This window comes from Mesoplodon mirus (assembly GCF_964341445.2).
Source record: "Mesoplodon mirus genome assembly, chromosome: 12".
NCBI classification, from domain to species: Eukaryota; Metazoa; Chordata; class Mammalia; order Artiodactyla; family Ziphiidae; genus Mesoplodon; species Mesoplodon mirus.
This window is the reverse complement of record NC_138988.1, coordinates 4,577,974-4,599,444: the sequence shown is the minus strand read 5'-3', so window position 1 is coordinate 4,599,444 and position 21,471 is coordinate 4,577,974. Positions and strand designations below refer to the sequence as shown.

General features: G+C 39.2%; 1 protein-coding gene across 4 annotated transcripts in view; it reads right to left on the bottom strand.

Moving 5' to 3' along the window:
• The window catches only part of TMCC1 (transmembrane and coiled-coil domain family 1), a 225,183-nt gene that overhangs the window by 58,129 nt on the left and 145,583 nt on the right, over positions 1 to 21,471 (bottom strand). Inside the window, exon 1 of one of the 4 annotated variants that reach the window (XM_082639394.1) lies at positions 12,105 to 12,292. The exons of the other annotated variants lie outside the window; for them this stretch is intronic. Coding sequence (XP_082495520.1) covers positions 12,105 to 12,131 — 27 coding nt within the window. The 5' untranslated portion in view covers positions 12,132 to 12,292. Of the gene's footprint in view, positions 1 to 12,104; positions 12,293 to 21,471 lie in introns of those variants that run through there. 4 annotated transcript variants of the gene reach the window in all.

The following is a 21,471-nucleotide window of genomic DNA, read 5'->3' as shown; positions in this document are numbered from 1 at the left end:
CCAACCAGGGTTACTCCTGACATTTTGGCCATTATGTCATCCATGGGCTCTATTCACTAAAGCCAGAATCACTCCCCTCTCCACATCTTTGCGACAACCAAAATACCCTCTCTTACATTTCCAAAAGCCAGGGTGGCCAGTGGGGTGGAGAGGTGGAGGTGGGGTAGGAGTTAATAAGTTCCTGGACACCTGAACTTTACAATTCAAGAATTTTCATGAAATATGGTTCATTCATTAAATATCTGTAAGCCCTCAATCTTGAATTTACTTGTCAGAATCCAGTAATAAATGCCATCATGTTCACTGGCCTAATTTCCTTAGGCTCAACCTATTTGAAATACTTCCAAAAAAAAAATCTAATATAACAATAAAATGATGTATTCACAGAAGAGAGAGGAAACCCTGTTCTGAGGTTTCTGTATTCCGTTAGACTACATGTAGGTTTGCTATAGTATCTGATGGGTTAATTAACACAGGCTATCACTAAACTCTGTAATTTCACTATGGTAACAGTGAAATAAGGACTTACAGCCACAGGTCAACAACCTGGGGTCCCAGTGAAACTACTCATAAAGTAAGGCTCCCTAAAAGTTATGAGACCAATTTATTTATAATTACATAAAAGAAGGGGGATACATATGGTGGGGCCTACATTTGCTTCTGGTTCTCCAGGACCAGGCAGACAATGTAGGCTCAATAAATGTTGAATGAATCCATAAGAAATAAGAATATAAATCATATCACCTCAAATACATGCTTATGCTATTTAAATCTACAGATAGTTGTGGCTGGTTTCTGAATTGGAATCCTCCATTTTTTTGCATTCAGTGTTTTACAGAGCCACCTCTGATTGCTAGACAGTGTTTGCTTATGAATTAATTTTAGTCCTCTAAGGATTGAGTTAGTTTCTGATATTCTACAACCACATAAAAGGTAGAGTTACAGATTTTTTTTCTCCACAGAATTCCAAGCCAGAGTTGTAACAGACCGTAAAAGATAGTTTACCCCATGATTAAGTGAAAGCACCCACAATTAAAATGAGGAGACAAATTTCTCACATAAGACTAAGAAGCAATAAATATGGAAGATCTCTGTTTCTAAGCCATCATTTAGAAAATCAATATGGAACTGCCTCTAGTTTGTTCTTGACTTTGGCAGTCGCTCAGGAAAAAAACATTTTCTATCTTCCCATGAATATTTTCTGACAAAATTACTTCTATCTCCTAATGATTTGATAAAAACTAATTTTCAAAACATTTTAAAGTTAAAATTAACTTTAAAGTTTAGATGATTGCTAAGGCTTCATAGGGTATTATAGAATTTGTAGACAGTTAATCTAGGGAGCTGGAAAGTTAAAGTCCTAATTAAAATTCCTAATAACTTAGTGCTTTCTCTTGCACATTAAGGGGAAAACTTTAATAGACAAATTTGCCCATGATCAACTGATAACAAATGTTCTTTGTTCTTAGTGGCTCCTTGTAAACAAAACTGAGATGGGGATATTGTTAAGCATCTCTCTTATTCTTTTCAACTACTGGGAACTCTGTTTTCTCTCAGGGTGTTTTATGTTGTAAGTATATCAACAACAATGTTTCGGTTATAACATCCTAATATTAAGGTAATATTAATAATGCATCTTTTCTAGAATTTTAATTTCAAAGAATGACTAAGACAACCTGTTTTTTTTTTTTTTTTTTTTCCTTTGGCTGAGCCGCACAGCTTGTGGGATCTTAGTTCCCTGACCAGGGACTGAACCCAGGCCCTGGCAGTGAAAGCACCAAGTCCTAACCACTGGACCGCCAGGGAATTCCCAAGACAATCTAATTAAAATGTATTGCAATGTAACAAGAGCTTTGTCTGATTTAGGTTAATTAAGATCTTACCCACTAGGTAAGATCCCACAGTATCTAAATTACTTTGAGTTAAGAGATCTGCTAGAGAACCTAGTCACAGCATCTAATTTAGTCCCTGTGTTTGCTTTCTCTTTAATTGAAAATGGTGTTAAGAACAGCTGACCTCTCCATAAATCACATAATGTGGTGACTTATGCTTTACGTCTGAGAATACCACTGGATTCCAACTTTACAGCTCAAAATTTAAATTATTCTTTTCAGCTGCTTGACATCTTCAACTCTAAGCATGGCAATGTCTTTAGCCAAGGATTAATGAAGAGGTTGAAAAGGACAGGAAGCAAATTGCAACAATTCATCAGAGACTGTGTTCCAGGATGATATTTTAGAACTCTTTTCACTCATTCATTCACTTACTCAGTTATGAATAATCAGTTATAATTTCCCCCTCAAAAGATATGAAAAAATCTCTTAAATGTACTGCTGGGGCTTCCCTGGTGGCGCAGTGGTTTAGAATCTGTCTGCCAATGCAGGGGACACGGGTTCAATCCCTGTTCCGGGAAGATCCCACATGCCGCGGAGCAACTAAGCCTGTGTGCCACAACTACCGAGCCTGCACTCTAGAGCCCGCGAGCCACAACTACTGAAGCCCGCATGCCTAGAGCCTGTGCCTACAAGAGAAAATACTGCAATGAGAAGCCTGCACACCGCAACAAAGAGTAGCCCCCGCTCACAGCAACTAGAGAAAGCCCATGCAGAGAAGCCAAGACCCAATGCAGCCAAAAATAAATTAATTAATTAAAAAAATTTTTTTAATGTACTGCTGAAATCTAGATATCCTATGTCTTCAGAATATCCCTACTACTACAGTAATCCTATTAAAAAAGGAAATGAGTTTAATCTAGGGTAATTAAACTTAGAAAATCGAATGCCCTAGGAACTAGGGCTTCTTTTGTAAAGTACTTATTTATGTACTCCTAACCACTGGTCTTTAATAGTAACAATTTAATGCTAAGGAAGCTGAAAATTTGTCTATTTTTCAAAGAATTAATAGCAACCAGAAAATACCTTTGTACACCTAATTTTAACATTAATAAGAAAACTGAGTTCAGTTCCCCGACAGGGAGCCAAAAAAAAAGAAAAAATAAAAACCTGAAGCATTACAGTTTTACCTTAAGACTCTCAGTGTTTTAGAAACCTTGGATCAAGTAAATGTTTAAAGTACATATATACACCATATGGTTACACCCATTTCACTGTACATTTTTAAATTAATTTTAAATTTCTATTTATTAATTGGTAGGCTACCGAGATTAATCTCATGTAAATTAAGGTATGCTATTCTCACTTAAGGCAGATTTTGTTTCAGCAAAATAATGTGCAAATTAAGGATTTACATATAGAATGATATTTATTACATTTAAAAATATTATACTGGACTTAAAAGCGGCTATTTAAAGGAATCTAGAATGACTGCTTTTGAAAGTAAATAATCACCCTACCCAAAGTTATAAGGCTTTGTCGAAATCCAGATTTTCCTATATACTAGTACTTTTAGTTTAAGTCCAGTAAAATCCCTCATTGAACTTCTATGAGTACTTTGTAATCAAAGAAAAATAATCAGTTAAGAAATTGCTTTTTAAATCTAATGAACTAGAAAGAGAAAATATGCTAAGTTTGAGACCTGTGTCTCTGTCCATTTCTGAGTCATAGGAAAATGCGTTACTTTAGTTTTAAAATCAATCTATACATGTCTGTACCTGTAAATTCTGAATCTGCTAAAATCTAAACATCTTGAGAGGTTATCTTGTGAAACAGTCTTATTTTACAGGTGAGGAATAAAAGCTCTTGCATGTTAATTGAATCCCCAAGTTCCTATCTAGTTGTGGTTGGGCTGGGACTATAAACCAGGTCTCTTGAGCCTCAGCCTCTGGCTGATATAATTCTCCTTTTTAGAGACAACTGAGGCTCTAGTGGCACTACAGTCTAGAACCCTTGCCTCCAAGGTGAAAATGTTCACTCTGATCGTCAAAACCACAACCACCTGGTCAGTGAGAACCAGTAAGAGTTCTGCCTTACTCTGATCCTGCTTTCATGCCCCCAAAGAAATAATTAGTTGAGTATAGTCTTTAGATCTTGCTCATTGTTTGAGGTATGAACAGCTGCCACCTGGATGTCCTGCACTTGGCTTTACTATTTCTCCCTACCCAGCTCCAAAACTCAGAGGTAATTTTTATATAATTAACTCAGTGGAGAGTAACAGTGAGTCAAATGATGCAAGCAATTTACCAGAGCTTGTACTGGGGAAACCTAAGATAAACAGACAAAATTAGATTGTTTCATATAATAACCTATATTTGATAAATCATGTATGATAAAATGTATGTATGATAAATGTAAATGTAATGATGCAGAATGTAAAAGCAGCATTAGTTTAGGAAGAAGTATGTAATAAAAGTTCCATCTTCCTCTACTGCTCTTGCAAATTTTGTGACCTAGTTGGCAGTTCTCTTCTTCAAAATGAAAACAGAGCTTTTAGAGATTAAAAGAATTATCTGAATAGAGAGAACAAACTACTGGTTACCAGTTAAGGAAAGAGGAGAGGGAAGGGGGAAGGGGCACCATGGGGAGAGGGGATTAAGAGGTACAAACTACTATGTATAAAATAAATAAGCTACAAGTATATATTGTACAGCACAGGGAATATGCCAATATTTTATAATAACTATAAATGAAGTATAACTGTTAAAAATTGTGAATCACTATGTTATATACCTGAAACTTACATAATACTATAAATCAACTACAGTCCAATATATATATATAAAAGAATTATCTGAAGATGCAGAATTATGGTAAACTTCCTCTAGACTACTCACTCCCCCATTTCATTCACATACTAATCCATGTAGTCTTTACTTCTTAAAGATTTGTTTTCTAATTATCAGCTTCCTACTGTAGCCATTCTGTTCCTAATAGCTCTTTTGTGAGAATTATCTTGGAGTATTAGATCTTTCTGAACACCTCATCTCCAGTGATGGCCATTAACAGAATAAACGAAAAGCCTTTAACTCTAGGACACTTTAAAAAATTCCTGTGAACCCACTGGATAACTGTAAAATAGGATGATATAGGATCCAATTCCCTAATAAGGAAGAAGGCTTCACTTTGGCGCAGCAGAGGATGTCAAAGATATTTAATATTGTTGAACTTCAACTGGGCATCAAAACATATTCTTCTCATTTTAAAATTACAAACTCTCCCTCTCCCTCTCTCTCTATATATATCTATCGGTGAACTTCTCTGCGTATACTGATAATGTAAATACCTAGCAGTGTATCAGAGAGTGTATATGTTTTATACTTTGATAGAAATTACCAAGTTGTCCTCCAGAAAGACTATAGCAATTTACAATACTACCCATAGTGTAGGTGAATGACTGTGTCAGCTCTAGGTATCAAACTTTTGTATTTTAATTAATCTGATAAGTGAATATAAGATCTCATTTTAATTATCAATTGCATTCTTTTAATTACGGGTAAACGACCATCATTTGATATGTAATTTGACCATGCATATTCCTTTTTCTGTGAGCTCCTTGGGACCCTCATAAGAATCTCTTCCTTGGGGGCTTCCCTGGTGGCGCAGTGGTTGAGAGTCCGCCTGCCGATGCAGGGGACGCGGGTTCGTGCCCCGGTCTGGGAAGATCCCACATGCCGTGGAGCGGCTGGGCCCGTGAGCCGTGGCCGCTGAGCCTGCGCGTCCGGAGCCTGTGCTCCACGACGGGAGAGGCCACAACAGTGAGAGGCCCCCGTACCGCAAAAAACAAAACAAAACAAAACAAAAAAAAAAAGGATCTCTTCCTTGAACTTGCAATCAGTCTCTAGACTGATTAAATTAAAATGTCCCTAGATCTTTCAAATAGACAATATGTATGAGGAACCACTAAAAAAAAAAAAAAAAAAAAAAAAAAAGCCAACTTGAATTAGGCTTCTCCACTCCCCAGGAATGATTCTGTATAAACTTTTCCTCACAAGGTTCTACCGAACAAAAAATACTGTCTTCCACCCAAGTACCAATTCTAAACAGTTTGAATTCTCTATTTATCCTCAGACTTCAAACAACCACTAAACTTTTCATTAAGAGCAGATAATAATGAAAGGACATATTCTAATCGTATTTCCTGGGCTTATATATCTCAACTTTTCTTATTTTATTTGTCTGGAAAAAGAATTCTGAATTGTTCCCCAAACTATTTAAAAATCAAAGACAGGCTCCTAAATATATCTAACTGGTAGAGGAATTCCTGTACTTTAGGTACTGAAGATGCACATGCAGTTCATACTCATACACACACATACACATGCACACGCGCGCTCGTGCCCTTCCCTTGCCATCAACCCCCAACCCGCCCCTTACATATGGAGGTTAGGACTATAAACAAGAAGATGACAATTATGGTGATTTAGAAAGGAGCATCTCTGAGGTTGTCTTTTCTGTATTAGACCTCTTAAGACTATTTATTGAAGAGAAAAATGTTTTCCTTCCTACCTCCAACCCTGTCCCCATTCCACCTTGTAACGCACACACACACACTCCTGTCCACGCTCAAGGTGAAACGTATATGAATTTAGTTAGGTCCAAATGAGCCTACTTTTAGTTTAAAGGCCTGTTGTTATTTAATTAGAATCAAATTAGTGACATTCCTTACTCTCCAGCTAAAAGTAATCTCCCTTCTCTGAAGTTCTAAACTGTATCCTTTTTGTTATATATTACCTTTCTATTTTCATTTTTTTGCAAGCTTTTATATTTTCTAATAGAGACCACAAGTCCTTAGGTCAGGGCTGTGTCCTACACATCCCTGAACTCCTTATAGCACCCACCACAGTACTTTATACTGAGTGGCCAGTCACTGTTTTCATTCTTTTTTTAAAAAATTATTATTTATTTTTGTCTGCGTTGGGTCTTCGTTGCTGTGCACAGGCTTTCTCTAGTTGCCGTGAGCTGGGGCTACTCTTCGTTGCGGTGCGCGGGCTTCTCATTGCTTTGGCTTCTCTTGTTGTGGAGCACGGGCTCTAGGTACGCGGACTTCAGTAGTTGTGGCACACAGACTCAATAGTTGTGGCTCGCAGGCTCTAGAGTGCAGGCTCAATAGTTGTGGCGCACGGGCTTAGCTGCTCCGCGGCATGTGGGATCTTCCCAGACCAGGGCTCGAACCTGTGTCCCCTGCGTTGGCAGGCGGATTCTCAACCACTGCACCACCAGGGAAGCCCTGTTTTCATTCTTATATTAAATGAGTTCATATTTGTAAAGTGCTCTGAATAGTGCCCACACATGCAAGTGCCTCTGAAGTTTGTTAAATATTATAAATGAAAGAAACATCATTTTTCTCTTCTCCCTACTGAATTCTTCCTATTAGCATGATTTTTTTCCATCTCCCACCTTAAAGAAATTTCTTTTTGACTGCATTTCCTCTACCACTTACTCCCTACTTCTCTGCTCCTTATTACAGTAAAACTCATAAAAATGGTATAAAACTCACTGTCTTCAAATTCCTCTCTTCCCATTCTCAAAGCCATTCAACTGGATTTTATCTCATTCTATCAAAAAGCTTTTGTCAAGGTGACCAATAATCGTCACATTACTAAATCCAAAGACGAGTTCTTAGTCCTCATCTTACTTGACCTATCAGTGTGGCATGTGACACAGCTGATGTTTCCCCCCTCCTATGAAGACTTTCTATAGTTGGCTTCCAGTACACATACTCTCATTTCCCTCCTCCCTCACAGGCTCCTCTTCCACTTCTCAAACTGGAGTGCTCAGGGCTCAGAGCTTTTTCCTCTTCTCTTCTTTACACTCATTCTCTCTCGATGACTTCACCTAGTCTCATGACTTTAAATATCATCTAATTGTGATACTTTCTTAAATTATATTTTCAGTCTCGACATCTCCTGAATTCCAGTCGCATACAGTCAACTGTCTATTTGATATTCCCACTTGGATATCTAATAGACATCTCAAACTGAACTCTTCCTCTTTCCCACAAAACCTGCCCCACCAGCAGACTTTTTATCTCAAGGACAAGTCCATTCTTCCAGCTGTTCAAGCTAAAATCCTTGTAGTCATCAATTTCTCTCTTATAGCCAATCCATCAGAAAATCCTGTTGGTTCTACATTCAAAATACATCAAAAATCTAAATACTTCTCATTATCTTCACTTCTACTACTTTAGTCTGAGCCATGATCATATCTCGTCTGGATTACTACGATGGCCTCCTCACTGGTCTCCCTTGTTGCCATATGATCTATTCTCAATACAACAGCCAGAATGATCCTTTAGAAATCTAAGTCAAATCACGTCACTCCCCTGCTTAAATTTTTCTGTGTGTCCTCCTTATACTCAAAGAGAAAACTAGTCCTTAAAAATGGCTTTCAGGGGCATACCTGATTTGGCCCTCTGTGTGGCAGATTAATAGCACAAATTCATCCAATCTAGTATGCCCTTCCCTTTACAATTTGACTTTCCCATTCCTCCCATCAAGAGATGGAATCTATTTCTCCAACCCATGATAAGGTCCAAGGTTTGGCCATGGACTTGTTTTGGCCCAGTGAAACATTACCAAATGTCACACAAGCAGAGACTTGAAAAGTGTTTGTGCCTGGGGCTTGCTTTCTCTTGCTATACTGAGACCTTCAGCAGGCTTTACAGCTCAGTCAATGACAACTCCATCCTTATAGCTGTTCAGGCTAAAATCCTTGTACCACCAGGAGAGAGGCTCAGCTGTACCAACCGCCAAACATGTCTTGAACCACCTAACAACTACAGGGACTCCCCAGGCAAGACCAGCACAAGAACACCTAACTGAGCCCAGCCCAAATGCCTGACTCACAGAATTATGAGCAAATAAAATAGTTGTTTAAAGTCACTAAGTTTTGGGGTGCTTTGTTATACAGCAATAGATAACTGAGGCACTCGATTACATCTTTGACACCCCAATTACTACCACTCTACACTCCCTTATTCTTACTCTAGTCACACCAACCTCTTTCCTATTCCTTGTATCCATCAGGAACACTCTTGTCTTTGTTCTGTACCCTCTGTTGGGAATGCTCATTGCTCAGACAGCTGTATGGCTAACCTGCTTGCCTCTTTCAAGCCCTTCCTCAAATGTCTTCTTTAATGAGGCTTACACTTACTATCCAATTAAAAATGGCAGCCCAGGGACTTCCCTGGTGGTGCAGTGGTTAAGAATCTGCCTGCCAATGCAGGAGATGCGGGTTCGAGCCCTGGCCTGGGAAGATGCCACATGCCACGAAGCAATGAGCTCATGCGCCACAACTCCTGAGCCTGCACTCTAGAGCCCGCAAGCCACAACTACCGAGCCTGTGTGCCACACTACTGAAACCCCTGCGCCTTAGAGCCCGTGCTCTACAACAAGAGAAGCCGCTGGAACGAGAAGCATGTGCACCACAACGTAGAGTAGCCCCCGCCTGCTGCAACTAGAGAAAGCTCGTGTACAGAAACGAAGACCCAAAGCAGCCAAAAATAAATAAATAGATAAATTTATCCAAAAAAAAAAAGGCAGCCTGCCTCCAGCACTTCCAATCTCCCTTTCCCAGCTTTATTATTTTATAGCCCACACCTAACATACTCCTAGTTAACTTAATAGGCTTATTACTTATTTTCATCTTCCCCAACTAGAATGTAAGCTGCATGAGGGCAGACAATCCATCTCAACTCCCAAACTCTGATATACAGCAGAATCTCAATAATTGTTTGTTCAGTGAACAAATGATTGGTCTATACCACCCTCTCTTTCAGACAGGATATACTGGAGCTCTGGCATTTAATAATTTCTGGCGTGAATTAAAATAATCAATGACAAATGTTTTTAAGCATTAGGTCAGAGTTCTCGACCTGTTTTCCCTCTAACAGTCTTAAGGGATATAAAACATTCTCATGAGGAGAAGGAAGGCATTTTGAGCACTGGGAGGAGGGAAACACTGCAACATGAAACAGTCTCCTTCTGCTGCCTTACTGTACACTTCTCATCCACCATTCAAATCACTATTCTAGCTATTTCTTTTGAATGAAACTCAATTTAAAAGAAATCCCACAATTACAAAATAATGTGGGCAGAACTGTGCATCGTTCCTATAGAATCTGACTTTTATGTGGCATTCTGAGCCCTATGGAGGGATGAGATTTAGGTCAAGCAGCAGTTTGAGGGTTTAGATGGGAGGGGAGTTTTGTTTTATCTTTCAAAAGTGACAGCCCAATGTAAATAACAATTGTTTAAATGATAGCATCTATACAGAACCAAAGGATTACACATGCTATGTTCTAAACTGTCACTGTAATTTCTGTGCATTTGTACAGAAAACCGAGGCAACTTATACAGATGTGTGGTGCTGCAGGGTTATTAAGAAAGGAAAGAGGAAATTATTCATCTTTAAAACTGGTCAACATCTGGGAATATTATCTTATGTATTTAAAATATAAATATAAGTTCAATATATATACAATGCATTCTATAATATCCCACTTCCTGAAACTCTCCATTTATTTCCTAGAGTCTGATATGTTTTCCCCTCTAGAGTTTTCTTCCTTCAAAATGTTTATTCTGTAGCTTTCACAAAGTGTGTTGCAACCTCATGCAAGGAGGTTATGTGTAAACCCCTATCTAGAGCAGTTTGATGTATCCAGATAGCCATATTAAGAATTTCAGAAACTGGAGCAAGTACCTCGTTTCTGAACATTTTAATCATTGTTTCAATAGGAGTATTTTAGTTCACCAGATTTGAGGAATAGTTTGGAGAAGTGAGACAGAGACATGGGTAGTGAAGCAAGGAAACATAATCATTCACTCAGGTACTAAGTATACACTTTTGGCAAGTTTCCTCTACTCATGGATTAATGCAATAAATGGAGAAAATAAAATCAATTATAAATATTTAGATTATGTTTTATGTTTCCCTCCTCTTTTTGGACTGTCAGTAATGGTGAAAAAGGAGTTAACTTTTGTTTTACTATCAGTCTCCACACCCTATCCTTTTAGGGTTTACCTATGAATTCTTTCCTTTGGACCACTCCATTCAACCTGGGCTCGTTCTTAATAAAACATAGATAAGTAAACTGACCTTTTATAACCTCAGAACAAACAGAGATATGCCAGGGTGTAAATCCAAGAGACAGAACAAACAACAGAAAAAAAGGGTACAGAGCAGGGGTACAATCTGTTAATAAAGTTGGCATTTAAATTATCAACCATAAGGAATAAGAGTAATTTAATATCAAACTTCAGCGTGAAAAATCTGTTTGGATCTTAAATCCAATGGCTCACACCAAACAATATTAATAAACATTAGCTTTAGAATCAGGTAAAGCTACAAAGAATCTGCTTTGCTTTAGCATTTATCTCAGAAAATATCTATGCATCATTTATAAAGCCAACACCAAAAAACCATGGTAAAATCAAGCTATAGGCAAGGTTTTGTACGCATGACTATGGATGAAATGTGAAAACGGTGGTTGTGTTGCATAAAGCTGGATCACCCTCCCATCCAGCTGTATCTCAGGGACTTGCTCTGGTGATCTGAAGACATGAACTTAGCACCAAGATACGTGCATACTGCTTTACAGTTCAGAAAACTGCCAAGTCTTCGGGAAAAATACACTGAAAACAAGTAGCTGAGTAATAAGAACCGTTTTTTTTTTTTTTAATGTGAGAAATATTTCAAATGGTTTTAATCCAAATTCTCATTTGTTATGCATGCCTGGCATCTTCAAATTTAACCCAAGCTTTTCCCAAGCTGCCAAAGGCAAACGAAACTCTTTTGTTCACTGAAGAAAACACTTATTTTTGGATAACTATTTAGCCTGAGAGAGTGAGGATGACATTTACTCTGCACTGAAACAGCCCATCATACGGGAGAATGGGGACACTCTGGTATGATCTGAGCATGACCAAACAGCCAAAGAACACCCTGTGCATTCTGCCTAAACACCTATGGGTAAAATGAACAACTAGGAAACACATAATATGCTTCTCAGTTATTGCAGTCTCACACAAGTCAGACCCAAAATAGCAAATACCCGTGGCTGAGATCTACTGCTGAAAAATGCTAAGTTTCAGCAGCTCACAGCATTTCCTGTGTCTGTCTATTCAACCAGCCCCCACTTAAAGCTGTAGAATTATAAGATTAAGGAAGAGATTTTTTAAAAAGACAGATACACACACATATACAACATACGGTTTCCGAGGAGAGTGAGGGTTCCATGCTTGTGAGGGAGAAGGAGGAGGAATGTGTCGAATAACCCTCGGGTTTCTCCCAGATTTGAACATGCTGTACTGTGGCATGAGGTCAGCAGAGACTGACACCAGCCCTGTGAGGCTGAATTCTACCCTGACAAAGCAGTATCACTGTAATATGAAGCAAGAGGATCCAGGGCATGTTGGCCAGTGTACAGAGTGGCTGTTCTAGAAAGTAATGGCAATTCCAAAACAAGAGATCTATGCTGTCACATGAGATAATCTTCAGCCCAGTTAAGCAATAAGCACCCAAAATACATTGAATCCCAAACACAGGCAGCTCAAAGCATCAGGAAAATACTTTTTTCCTCAAACCTATTTTGTGTCTGGAGGAAATGAACAGGAAGTGGGAAATTTGAAGAACTATTGGTTACTTTGTTTTGTAACACAAATAATATATCGATTCTATTCTAAGATGAGGCACAGTCTTTTGGCCACTGTGACCTAGCTGAAGAGCCCCAAAACTTCTCTGTGACTTTACAAGGAAGAAGGGAGAATATTCTGAAAAAATACTTCTGGTAATAGATACATGCTGGAACTTAAGGTATGGTTAAAAAACTTCATTTCTCACATATACCCAAAAAGCAGAGGTTGCTACGAACCTAATGCATATTATTGTTTCTTTTTAGGTCACCAAGAATGTATACAACTGTACTGTTAGAAATTCTTCCCTGAAATAAGGGGAACACACAAAAAAGGTCCTAAATAGAAAAAGGAACCAGAAGATGGAATTTCTGTCAAGAGAAAACATAGGACAATGTATATAATCCTTTACATTTTGTGGTCTCCCTTACATTATGAAAGTTTTACTCTAGACCAAAAGTGACCCAATCCTTTTATCATTCTCAAAAAGATAAAACTATGGTGAAAAGAATGAATTATGAATTATGGATTAATGGTGGGGTTAGGTATGACTACCAAGGCAGTCTTTCAGAGTGATGGAACACGTGAACACACACATGCAAATGCAAAATTAGCACACAGCATCAGCTTTCTCTCAAATGTCTCTCAAGTTTTCTTCTGAATCCCAGTTCTGCCATTTCTGAGAAGCACAGCAGTATTAATGAAAACAACTCAGGCCTTCGTAATTTCTGAGACTCTTACTTCCTCTTCAAGTGCTTCAGACTGCCTCACATAAAGCATGAGCCCAATGTATATTAGCTACCTTTCCTATTCATATTTGCATCACGGATCTATTCTCATAGACACCAATCACCATGGATTTCTATGCAGAAACTGAAAGTTTGCAAATCAGAATGAGAGTTCAAAGTTCTTTGCTTCCCCTGTGCCAGCTGATGACATCTCCAACAGATAAACTGCATCAAAGAGAAGCATGTCTACTGCTTGTTAATTTAGTAGCAGCAGCAGCAGCAGCAGAATGACAACTAAAGCTTGAACTTTGTACTTGTTGTCAAGAAGAAAATGGCACAGGATAAATCCATGAATAAAAACTGTTCTGCTCTTGTATTCTTTTCCGGTCTTTCTGTACTCTTTTTCTGGTCTATTAGTCTTATATTTCCAAATAATATTTCTCAACTAAACCATGGGAAGGATAAGAAGTGTAAAAAGAGCTGAGAGATCAAAGTTATGAAGCACTCAAGACCTGCTTAGTTCCATATTTGGAAATTAATCATAGACATTTTATTGGTGGGGTGAGAAGGGTCTTCAAAGGGTATGAATATGAGAATTAATTCTAAGAAGTGACATCCTCTTGGTTCAAAGCAAAGTCTACCCATCTCCACAAACTATAGTACTATTTTAGCCTCTTGTACTCACCTCTGCTTTCCACTCAGACTTCATTACCTCACCAGTGTTCTGTCTTCCCTCTGTCTCCTGAAGAAAAATGTCCAAGATTCCAGAAGACACATGGATAAACTATTATATGACTGTGCTTCATAACATTTAGCTCTTCTGGGACTTACAAGTTAATCAAATGGGATATACCTATGACCTTATTATCAACACATGGTAGTGTTCCACCTCACCACTGAGATCACCAATCTCAGGACTAATCATCCCTTTGGCATTACATCTTAAGCTTTCATATATAATAAATTAAATCTCACTGGTGCTCTCCTATTCCTTCCCCCTCCTCTGCCCACCAGGATCTACTGTCTTTCAAGACAAAGTCAAGGTGGTATAAAGAAATCATGCAGAACTGGATTAGAATCATGACTCTACTGATTACTGACTGTGCAACTTTCATAACCACTGCACATCAGTTTCTTCATCAAAATAAGAATACAGCACACCCTTCAGAATTGTTTTGGACACTGACACATACTATCAGACGCTACTACTACTACAGTGAAGAAAACCAAAGTTCAAGAATTATCTCTTCTATGTACATGGCTCTTTACGGAAGTTTTCAAAGTAATTAATTCAATATAATCTCCATTTTACAAAAAAGGAGGTTGAGGCTTGCACAAGGTCTGGAATATGGTAGGGCCTCTGTAAATATCACCTACTATTCTTTAAAAAAATTTTTTTTGTTGTTGTTGTTGATGTGGACCCTTTTTAAAGTCTTTATTGAATTTGTTACTTCATTGCTTCTGTTTTATGTTTTGGGTTTTTTGGCCCTGAAGCACATGGGAACTTAGCTCCCTGACCAGGGATGGAACCCAAACCCCCTGCATTGGAAGGTGAAGTCTTAACCACTGTACCGCCAGGGAAGTCCCTATCAGCTACTATTCTAAAGGCTGACTTACTCAAGGTTACATAACTAGTGTAGGTTAGGATTAGAATGGAGGAATTCTGACTCTTCACTAACATTCTTTTTTTTTTTTTTTTTAAATTGATTTTTGGCTGTGTTGGGTCTTCGTTGCTGCGTGGGCTTTCTCTAGTTGTGGCGAGCAGGGGCTACTTGTCGTTACGGTGTGCGGGCTTCTCATGTGGTGGCTTCTCTTGTTGCGGAGCATGGGCTCTAGGCGCGCGGGCTTCAGTAGCAGCAGGTGGGCTCAGTAGTTGTGGCTCACAGGCCCTCGAGTGCAGGCTCAGTAGTTGTGGCGCACGGGCTTAGCTGCCCCACGGCATGTGGGATCTTCCCGGACCAGGGCTCAAACCCATGTCCCCTGCATTGGCAGGCAGATTCTTAACCACTGCGCCACCAGGGAAGCCCTAAAGCACCTTTTAAAAACTGATTTTTGGGGCTTCCCTGGTGGCGCAGTGGTTGAGAGTCCGCCTGCCGATGCAGGGCACACAGGTTTGTGCCCCGGTCCGGGAAGATCCCACATGCCGCGGAGCGGCTGGGCCCGTGAGCCATGGCCGCTGAGCTTGCACGTCCGGAGCCCGTGCTCCACAACGGGAGAGGCCACAACAGTGAGAGGTCCGCATACTGCAAAAAAAAAAAAAACACACACAAAAAAACCCCACACTGATTTTCTGTTACTCATGGCACCCGTTTCTCTTTCTGTTTTTTCTGTGTGGCCATCGGGACTCTCTTTCCAGTGCCAGTGGCAGGGAGGGGGGCAGGGAGGGGGGCAGGGAGGGCTTGCTTTGGCTTTGTGTCTGTGACATGAGTGGGACCAGGAGGATCCGAGCCTGGCAGCGAGGTCTGGGTGATGGGGGTGGTGGTGCAAGTTCAGAGCCCAGTCAAGGTGGGGTTGGGGTTGGTTTGCGCTGCTGTCTGTGATGACGAGTTCCTTGGCCAGCAGGACGCGGCTGTTCAGCTCCTCTCGGCCCTGGGAGGCGCCCACATCCTGCAACCACTAAGGCAGGAGCGCTGGGGTCCTGGGTCCCGGCTCCTGGCTCCTGCCACCCGCGAGTACAGGCGTCCTCTGCCTTCACTAACATTCTTTTCACTATTTTGCCATTCAGTTATTTGCATCCATTTCTGTGCTTCTGTGTTTACTTGGAGGAAATAAAATTATAAATAATATTTCTCATGCTCTAGCTCTGTCATTTATTTTTTCTACATTGGCTTTCTTTATCTTAGAAATTTACAGCAGCTTTTGCATACTTAAAGTTCCCTCAAAGTTTTCCTGTACATTCATCTTAATAACTGAAGATTCCATGACTTATTTCAACAAAAGAAGTTAAGACCATCAGGTCATTTCTTGATAGACTTCTAACACTACAACTTAACTCTGTAATTCCAATACTGTAATTCCTCCTCAGCAGATGTCTCATCTATTACTTACGGTTTCCAACGGTCTGCCATGGGGAAAGGACTCTCTGATCTAAATATCTTTTTTTAAAATTTTATTTTACTTATTATTTTTTTGGCTGTGCCAGGTCTTAGTTGTGGCACGCGGGATCTTTGTTGCAGCATGCAGACTTCTTAGTTGTGGCATGCATGTGGGATCTAGTTCCCAGACCAGGGATCGAAGTCCCCCCTGCATTGGGAGCGTGGAGTCTTATCCACTGGACCACCAGGGAAGTCCCTGGTCTAAATATCTTGACCTCACACTCTTCACATAATTTACCTAGAAGCCAGATCAGAATTCTTTCATTTCTGCCATTTACATCTCTCCTTTTAAAGCAAAGCTTAAGAATCATTTCCTTTGCCAAGACAACTCAATAGTCTTTTCAACAAATGATACTGGGACAAGTGGCTATCAACATGCAAAAGAATGAATTTGGACTCTTCCTCACACAATATACAAAAATTAACTCAAAATGAATCGAGGATCTAAATGTAAGACCTAAAACTATGAAACTCTTAGAAGAAAACATGGGTGTAAATCTTCATGACCTTGGATATAGTCAATGGTTTCTTAGATATGACACCAAAAGCATATGCCACAAAAGAGAAAAAATAGATAAGACAGACCAAACTTCAAAGAACACCATTAAGAAATTGAAGAGACAACCCACAGAATGGGAAAAAATTTTTGCAACTCATAAGCATTATAAGGGACTTGTACATAGAATATATAAAGAACCATTACAACTAAATATTAGAGAGAAAACCCAATTTAGAAATGGGCAAAGGACCTGAATAGACATTTCTCAAAAGAAGACTGACAAATGGCCAATATGCACATGAAAAGATGCTCAACATCATTAGCCATTAGCGAAATGCAAATCAAAACCACAATGAGATACCACTTCACACCTAACTAGGATGGCGATAATAAAAAAGACAGACAATAACTAGAATTGGTGAGAATGTAGAGAAAATGGAACCCTCATAGACTGCTGGTAGGAAGGTAAAATGGTGCAGTCCCTTGGTAAACAGTCTGGCAGTTCCTCAAATGATTAAACAGAGTTATGAAATGATCCAACAATTCCACTTCTAGGTACATGCCCAAGAGAAATAAAGACAAATGTCCGTACAAAAACTTGTGCACAGATATTCACAACAGCATTATTCATTGTATCAAAAAAGTAGAAACAACTCAAATGTCCATCAACTGATGAATGAATATATAAAATGTGATATATCCATATAATTGAATATTATTTGGCAATAATAAGGAAATACTGATATACAACATACAGTATAATCTTATAAATTTATTTTTATTTATTATTTTTGGCTGTGTTGGTTCTTCGTTGCTGTGTGCGGGGCTTTCTCTAGCTGCAGCAAGCAGGTGCTACTCTTGCAGTGTGTGGGTGTTGCAGTGCGCGAGCTTCTCATTGCGGTGGCTTCTCTTGTTGCGGAGCACGGGCTCTAGGTGCAGGGCCTTCAGTAGTTGTGGCTCGTGGGCTCTAGAATGCAGGCTCAGTAGTTGTGGCGCATGGGCTTAGTTGCTCCGCAGCAATGTGGGATCTTCCTGGACCAGGGCTTGAATCCGTGTCCCCTGCATTGCCAGGTGGACTCCCAACCACTGCGCCACCAGGGAAGCCCCACACAGTATAGTCTTGAAAACAGTATGCTAAATTAAAGAAGCTAGTCACAAAGGACCATATATTTTGTGATTTGATTTGTATAAAATGTCCAGAACATGCAAATATATAGAGACAGAAACTAGATTAGTGGTTGCCTAGGGCTGGGGTGAATGGGAAGATTGGGCAGTGATGGCTAAGATATATGGGGTTTCTTTTTTGGGTAATAAAAATGTTCTAAAATTAATTGTGGTGATGGTTGCAAAACTCTGAATAAGGTAAAAATCATAGAATTGTAGAGCTTCAATGGGTGAATTGTATAGTATGTGATTATACTTTTAAAAAACTGTTAAAACTTGTTGAAAAGCTGTTAAAACTTAAAAATCATTCCTTGATGAAATGCTTCTAACAGGACTTGTGCCCTCCTCAGCCACCCCAACTCTTAAGATCAATACAGGTTTACTGCATAGATGTACTTGATTACAGACAGCATGGTATATATCAAAGAAAGAGTCCTAGCCAGGGAAAGAAGAAAACAGACTCAATCCCAGTTTTAGCACAAATAACCTGTGCAGACAAATCTAAATTAGCCCCAGTTTCCTCATCTCTGAAGTCTCTTATGATAAAATTCTTGGCTGAATCAACTCTCTTAGAAAGATTTTCTTGTAGTTTGCACAAATTTGAACTTAATGAGCAGTTGAGAACTCTAGGGAGGGTGGGATAAGGGATAAAAAAAGAATTAAACATTCCTATAAAAGGCTTCTGTAGAAAAGTGTCATTGTACTTCATGGTATCTATTATGGTGAATCTTTGGAATATGCAGCTACTCCTCTACTGTTATATAAAGTATTCAGAGTAGAAAATTTTATCATGAAATAAGAAAAACAAAGTTGTATTTACATTACACAAATGTGAAGTATATGTGACTGACACCAGAATTAGAAATACTCATAAAGCTGTGGCGCTGTAATGCACCATTGATTCTTTTGGATAACGAAATGTCTTTTCATCCCAAACAACATGTTACTATTTTCATTACAACTACTACTTTCGGGACTTCCCTGGTGGTACAGTGGTTAAGAATCCGCCTGCCAATGCAGGGAACACAGGTTCGATCCCTGGTCTGGGAAGATCCCACATGCTGGGGAACAGCTAAGCCCGTGCACCAAAACTACTGAGCCTGCGCTCTAGAGACTGCGAGCCGCAACTACTGAGCCCATGTGCCGCAACTACCAAAGCCCATACGCTCTAGGGCCCACGTGCTGCAACTACTGAAGCCTGTACACCTAGAGCCTGTGCTCTGCAACAAGAGAAGCCAGCGCAATGAGAAGCCTGCGTACCGCAACGAAGAGTAGCTCCCGCTCGCTGCAGCTAGAGAAAGCCCGTGAGCAGCAATGAAGACCCAACACAGCCAAAAACAAATAACTAAATAAATAAAAATTTTAAAATATATATGTATGTATATATAAACATATATAATATATACAACTACTACTATCAATGACCACCAAAAGAATAGTGACCTTCTAAGTACTAGGCTCTTCATATACATTACTTCATTTAATCCTCCAAATACCCCACACTCTACTTATTCACTGGCCTCATTTTTAAAGATGAGGAAATTAAGGCTCAGAGAAGGTAAGCCACTTGGTTACCTTTGCTATTCAATCTATCTTCGATGTTCTCATAGAGGGGCCTGCTTCAAATGACAAGCCAAATCCCAAGGGACAGGCTGCATTTTATTCTACCTATCCTAAAGGAAGGTAGCTACCTTGCTAGCTTCATTTTTGCTCCTACGTCTTTAGATTCCCATTGTGACAGCAGCTCAAAAGAGCCGGATGGTTTGTAAACAATGTATACATTACCATGGTATCCACCACCACTGGGCCTTGGCTCCTGAACCTCTCTCATCCTGGAATGCCCTTCTAACTCTCTCTGTATCCGAGATCACCATGATCTTAAAGGCCCAAATGCCAATGCTCCCATGACGCTTTCTCTGAGTTCCCTTTGAGGAAATCCTTTTCCCAACTTTCACAGCATTTCACGAATGAATAATAAAATACCTACTCTGAGCCAGATATTGTGATAGGCACTGAGTTAGTTATATTTACTTTTTTATTATATGGTGCAGACCAAGGAAATTAATTGTATTATGTTTCACTCAGTGTATAAAAACTGGTAAATAGGCTAAATGGTCTGCAAAATGCACTGCCCTAATAAAGAAAAAAATCTTGATCATAGCTTCAAAAACATGGATAGGGACTTCCCTGGTGGTGAAGTGGTTAAGAATCCGCCTGTCAACACAGGGGACATGGGTTTGATCTCTGGTCCGGGAAGATCCCACATGCCTCGGAGCAATTAAGCCCATGCACCACAACTACTGAAGCCCGCATGCCTAGAGCCTGTGCTCCGCAACAAGAGAAGCCACCACAATGAGAAGCCCGCGCACTGCAAACAAGAGTAGCCTCCGCTCACCCCAACTAGAGAAAAGAGCCCATGCGCAGCAACGAAGACCCAACGCAGGCAATAAATAAATGAATGAATAAATAAATGAATAAATAAAAACATAGATAATGGAGGGTGAGAGAGGCATTTTTGAGTTCAGTTTCTAAACTCTAAGAAAAACTTAAAACTCACAACCTGGTTGCTATTTATTAACTTATTTTATTAACTTATTTAAAATTCAGGTTTTAAAAAATACTTTCACTGTTTCATAAAACCTAAATCAAAGCTTTTCTTGTACTTTGGTAGGTTTCGACTGCCAAGTTTCATGTGTTTTAAAAAACAATTACCGTCATAACAGCATCTATAATGAAGCTGTTCACAGTGAAAAGCCTCTTTAATTCTAGTGACACCAAAGAGTATGACTTTAAAAAAGCTTCTTTGAAATTATCCAAATCTCTAGAGTAAATATGACTAATGTTGTGTTCCAAGTACCTAATTAAATTAGGTGCAAAATGGATGCTAACATCGCTGATAAGATATTTAAACCTTGATTTCACCTTGTAACTTTAACACTGGTACCAAGTAGGTATCTAAAGGTGTAGCAACTTCAGGGAAAGAGGTAGAAGGTGGCAATGAGGCTGGTTTGTTGTAGAAGTTTTTAGAAAATCAAGTATTTTTAAGTTGAGACAACCCATTTATCTTCACCACTTTCTAAAAAAAATAAGAATAGCATATTATGTAATCTTAGTATACTACTATATTGAGAGTTTTACACATATTCAGTATAATCTCATAACAGCCCTAGGAGGAAGTTGTTACCACCACCATCTTCAACTCAAAGATGAAGCTGAGAGGATAAGAAACTTGCTCACGGTAACAGAACTGATAAGTAAAGAAGAAGGGATTTGCACCTGGGTTTTTCCAGCCTATAAAGAAAGCCTATCTGTGCTTTCAACTTGTATGATAATTTTTGGTAATCATTTAGAACACAGCACAAATCTTCAAGACTTCCCCATTATCACACAATATAAAGAGAATAAAATTTCTTAGAAAACACACACTTCACTGTCCTGTGTTAAATCAAATTAAACTAG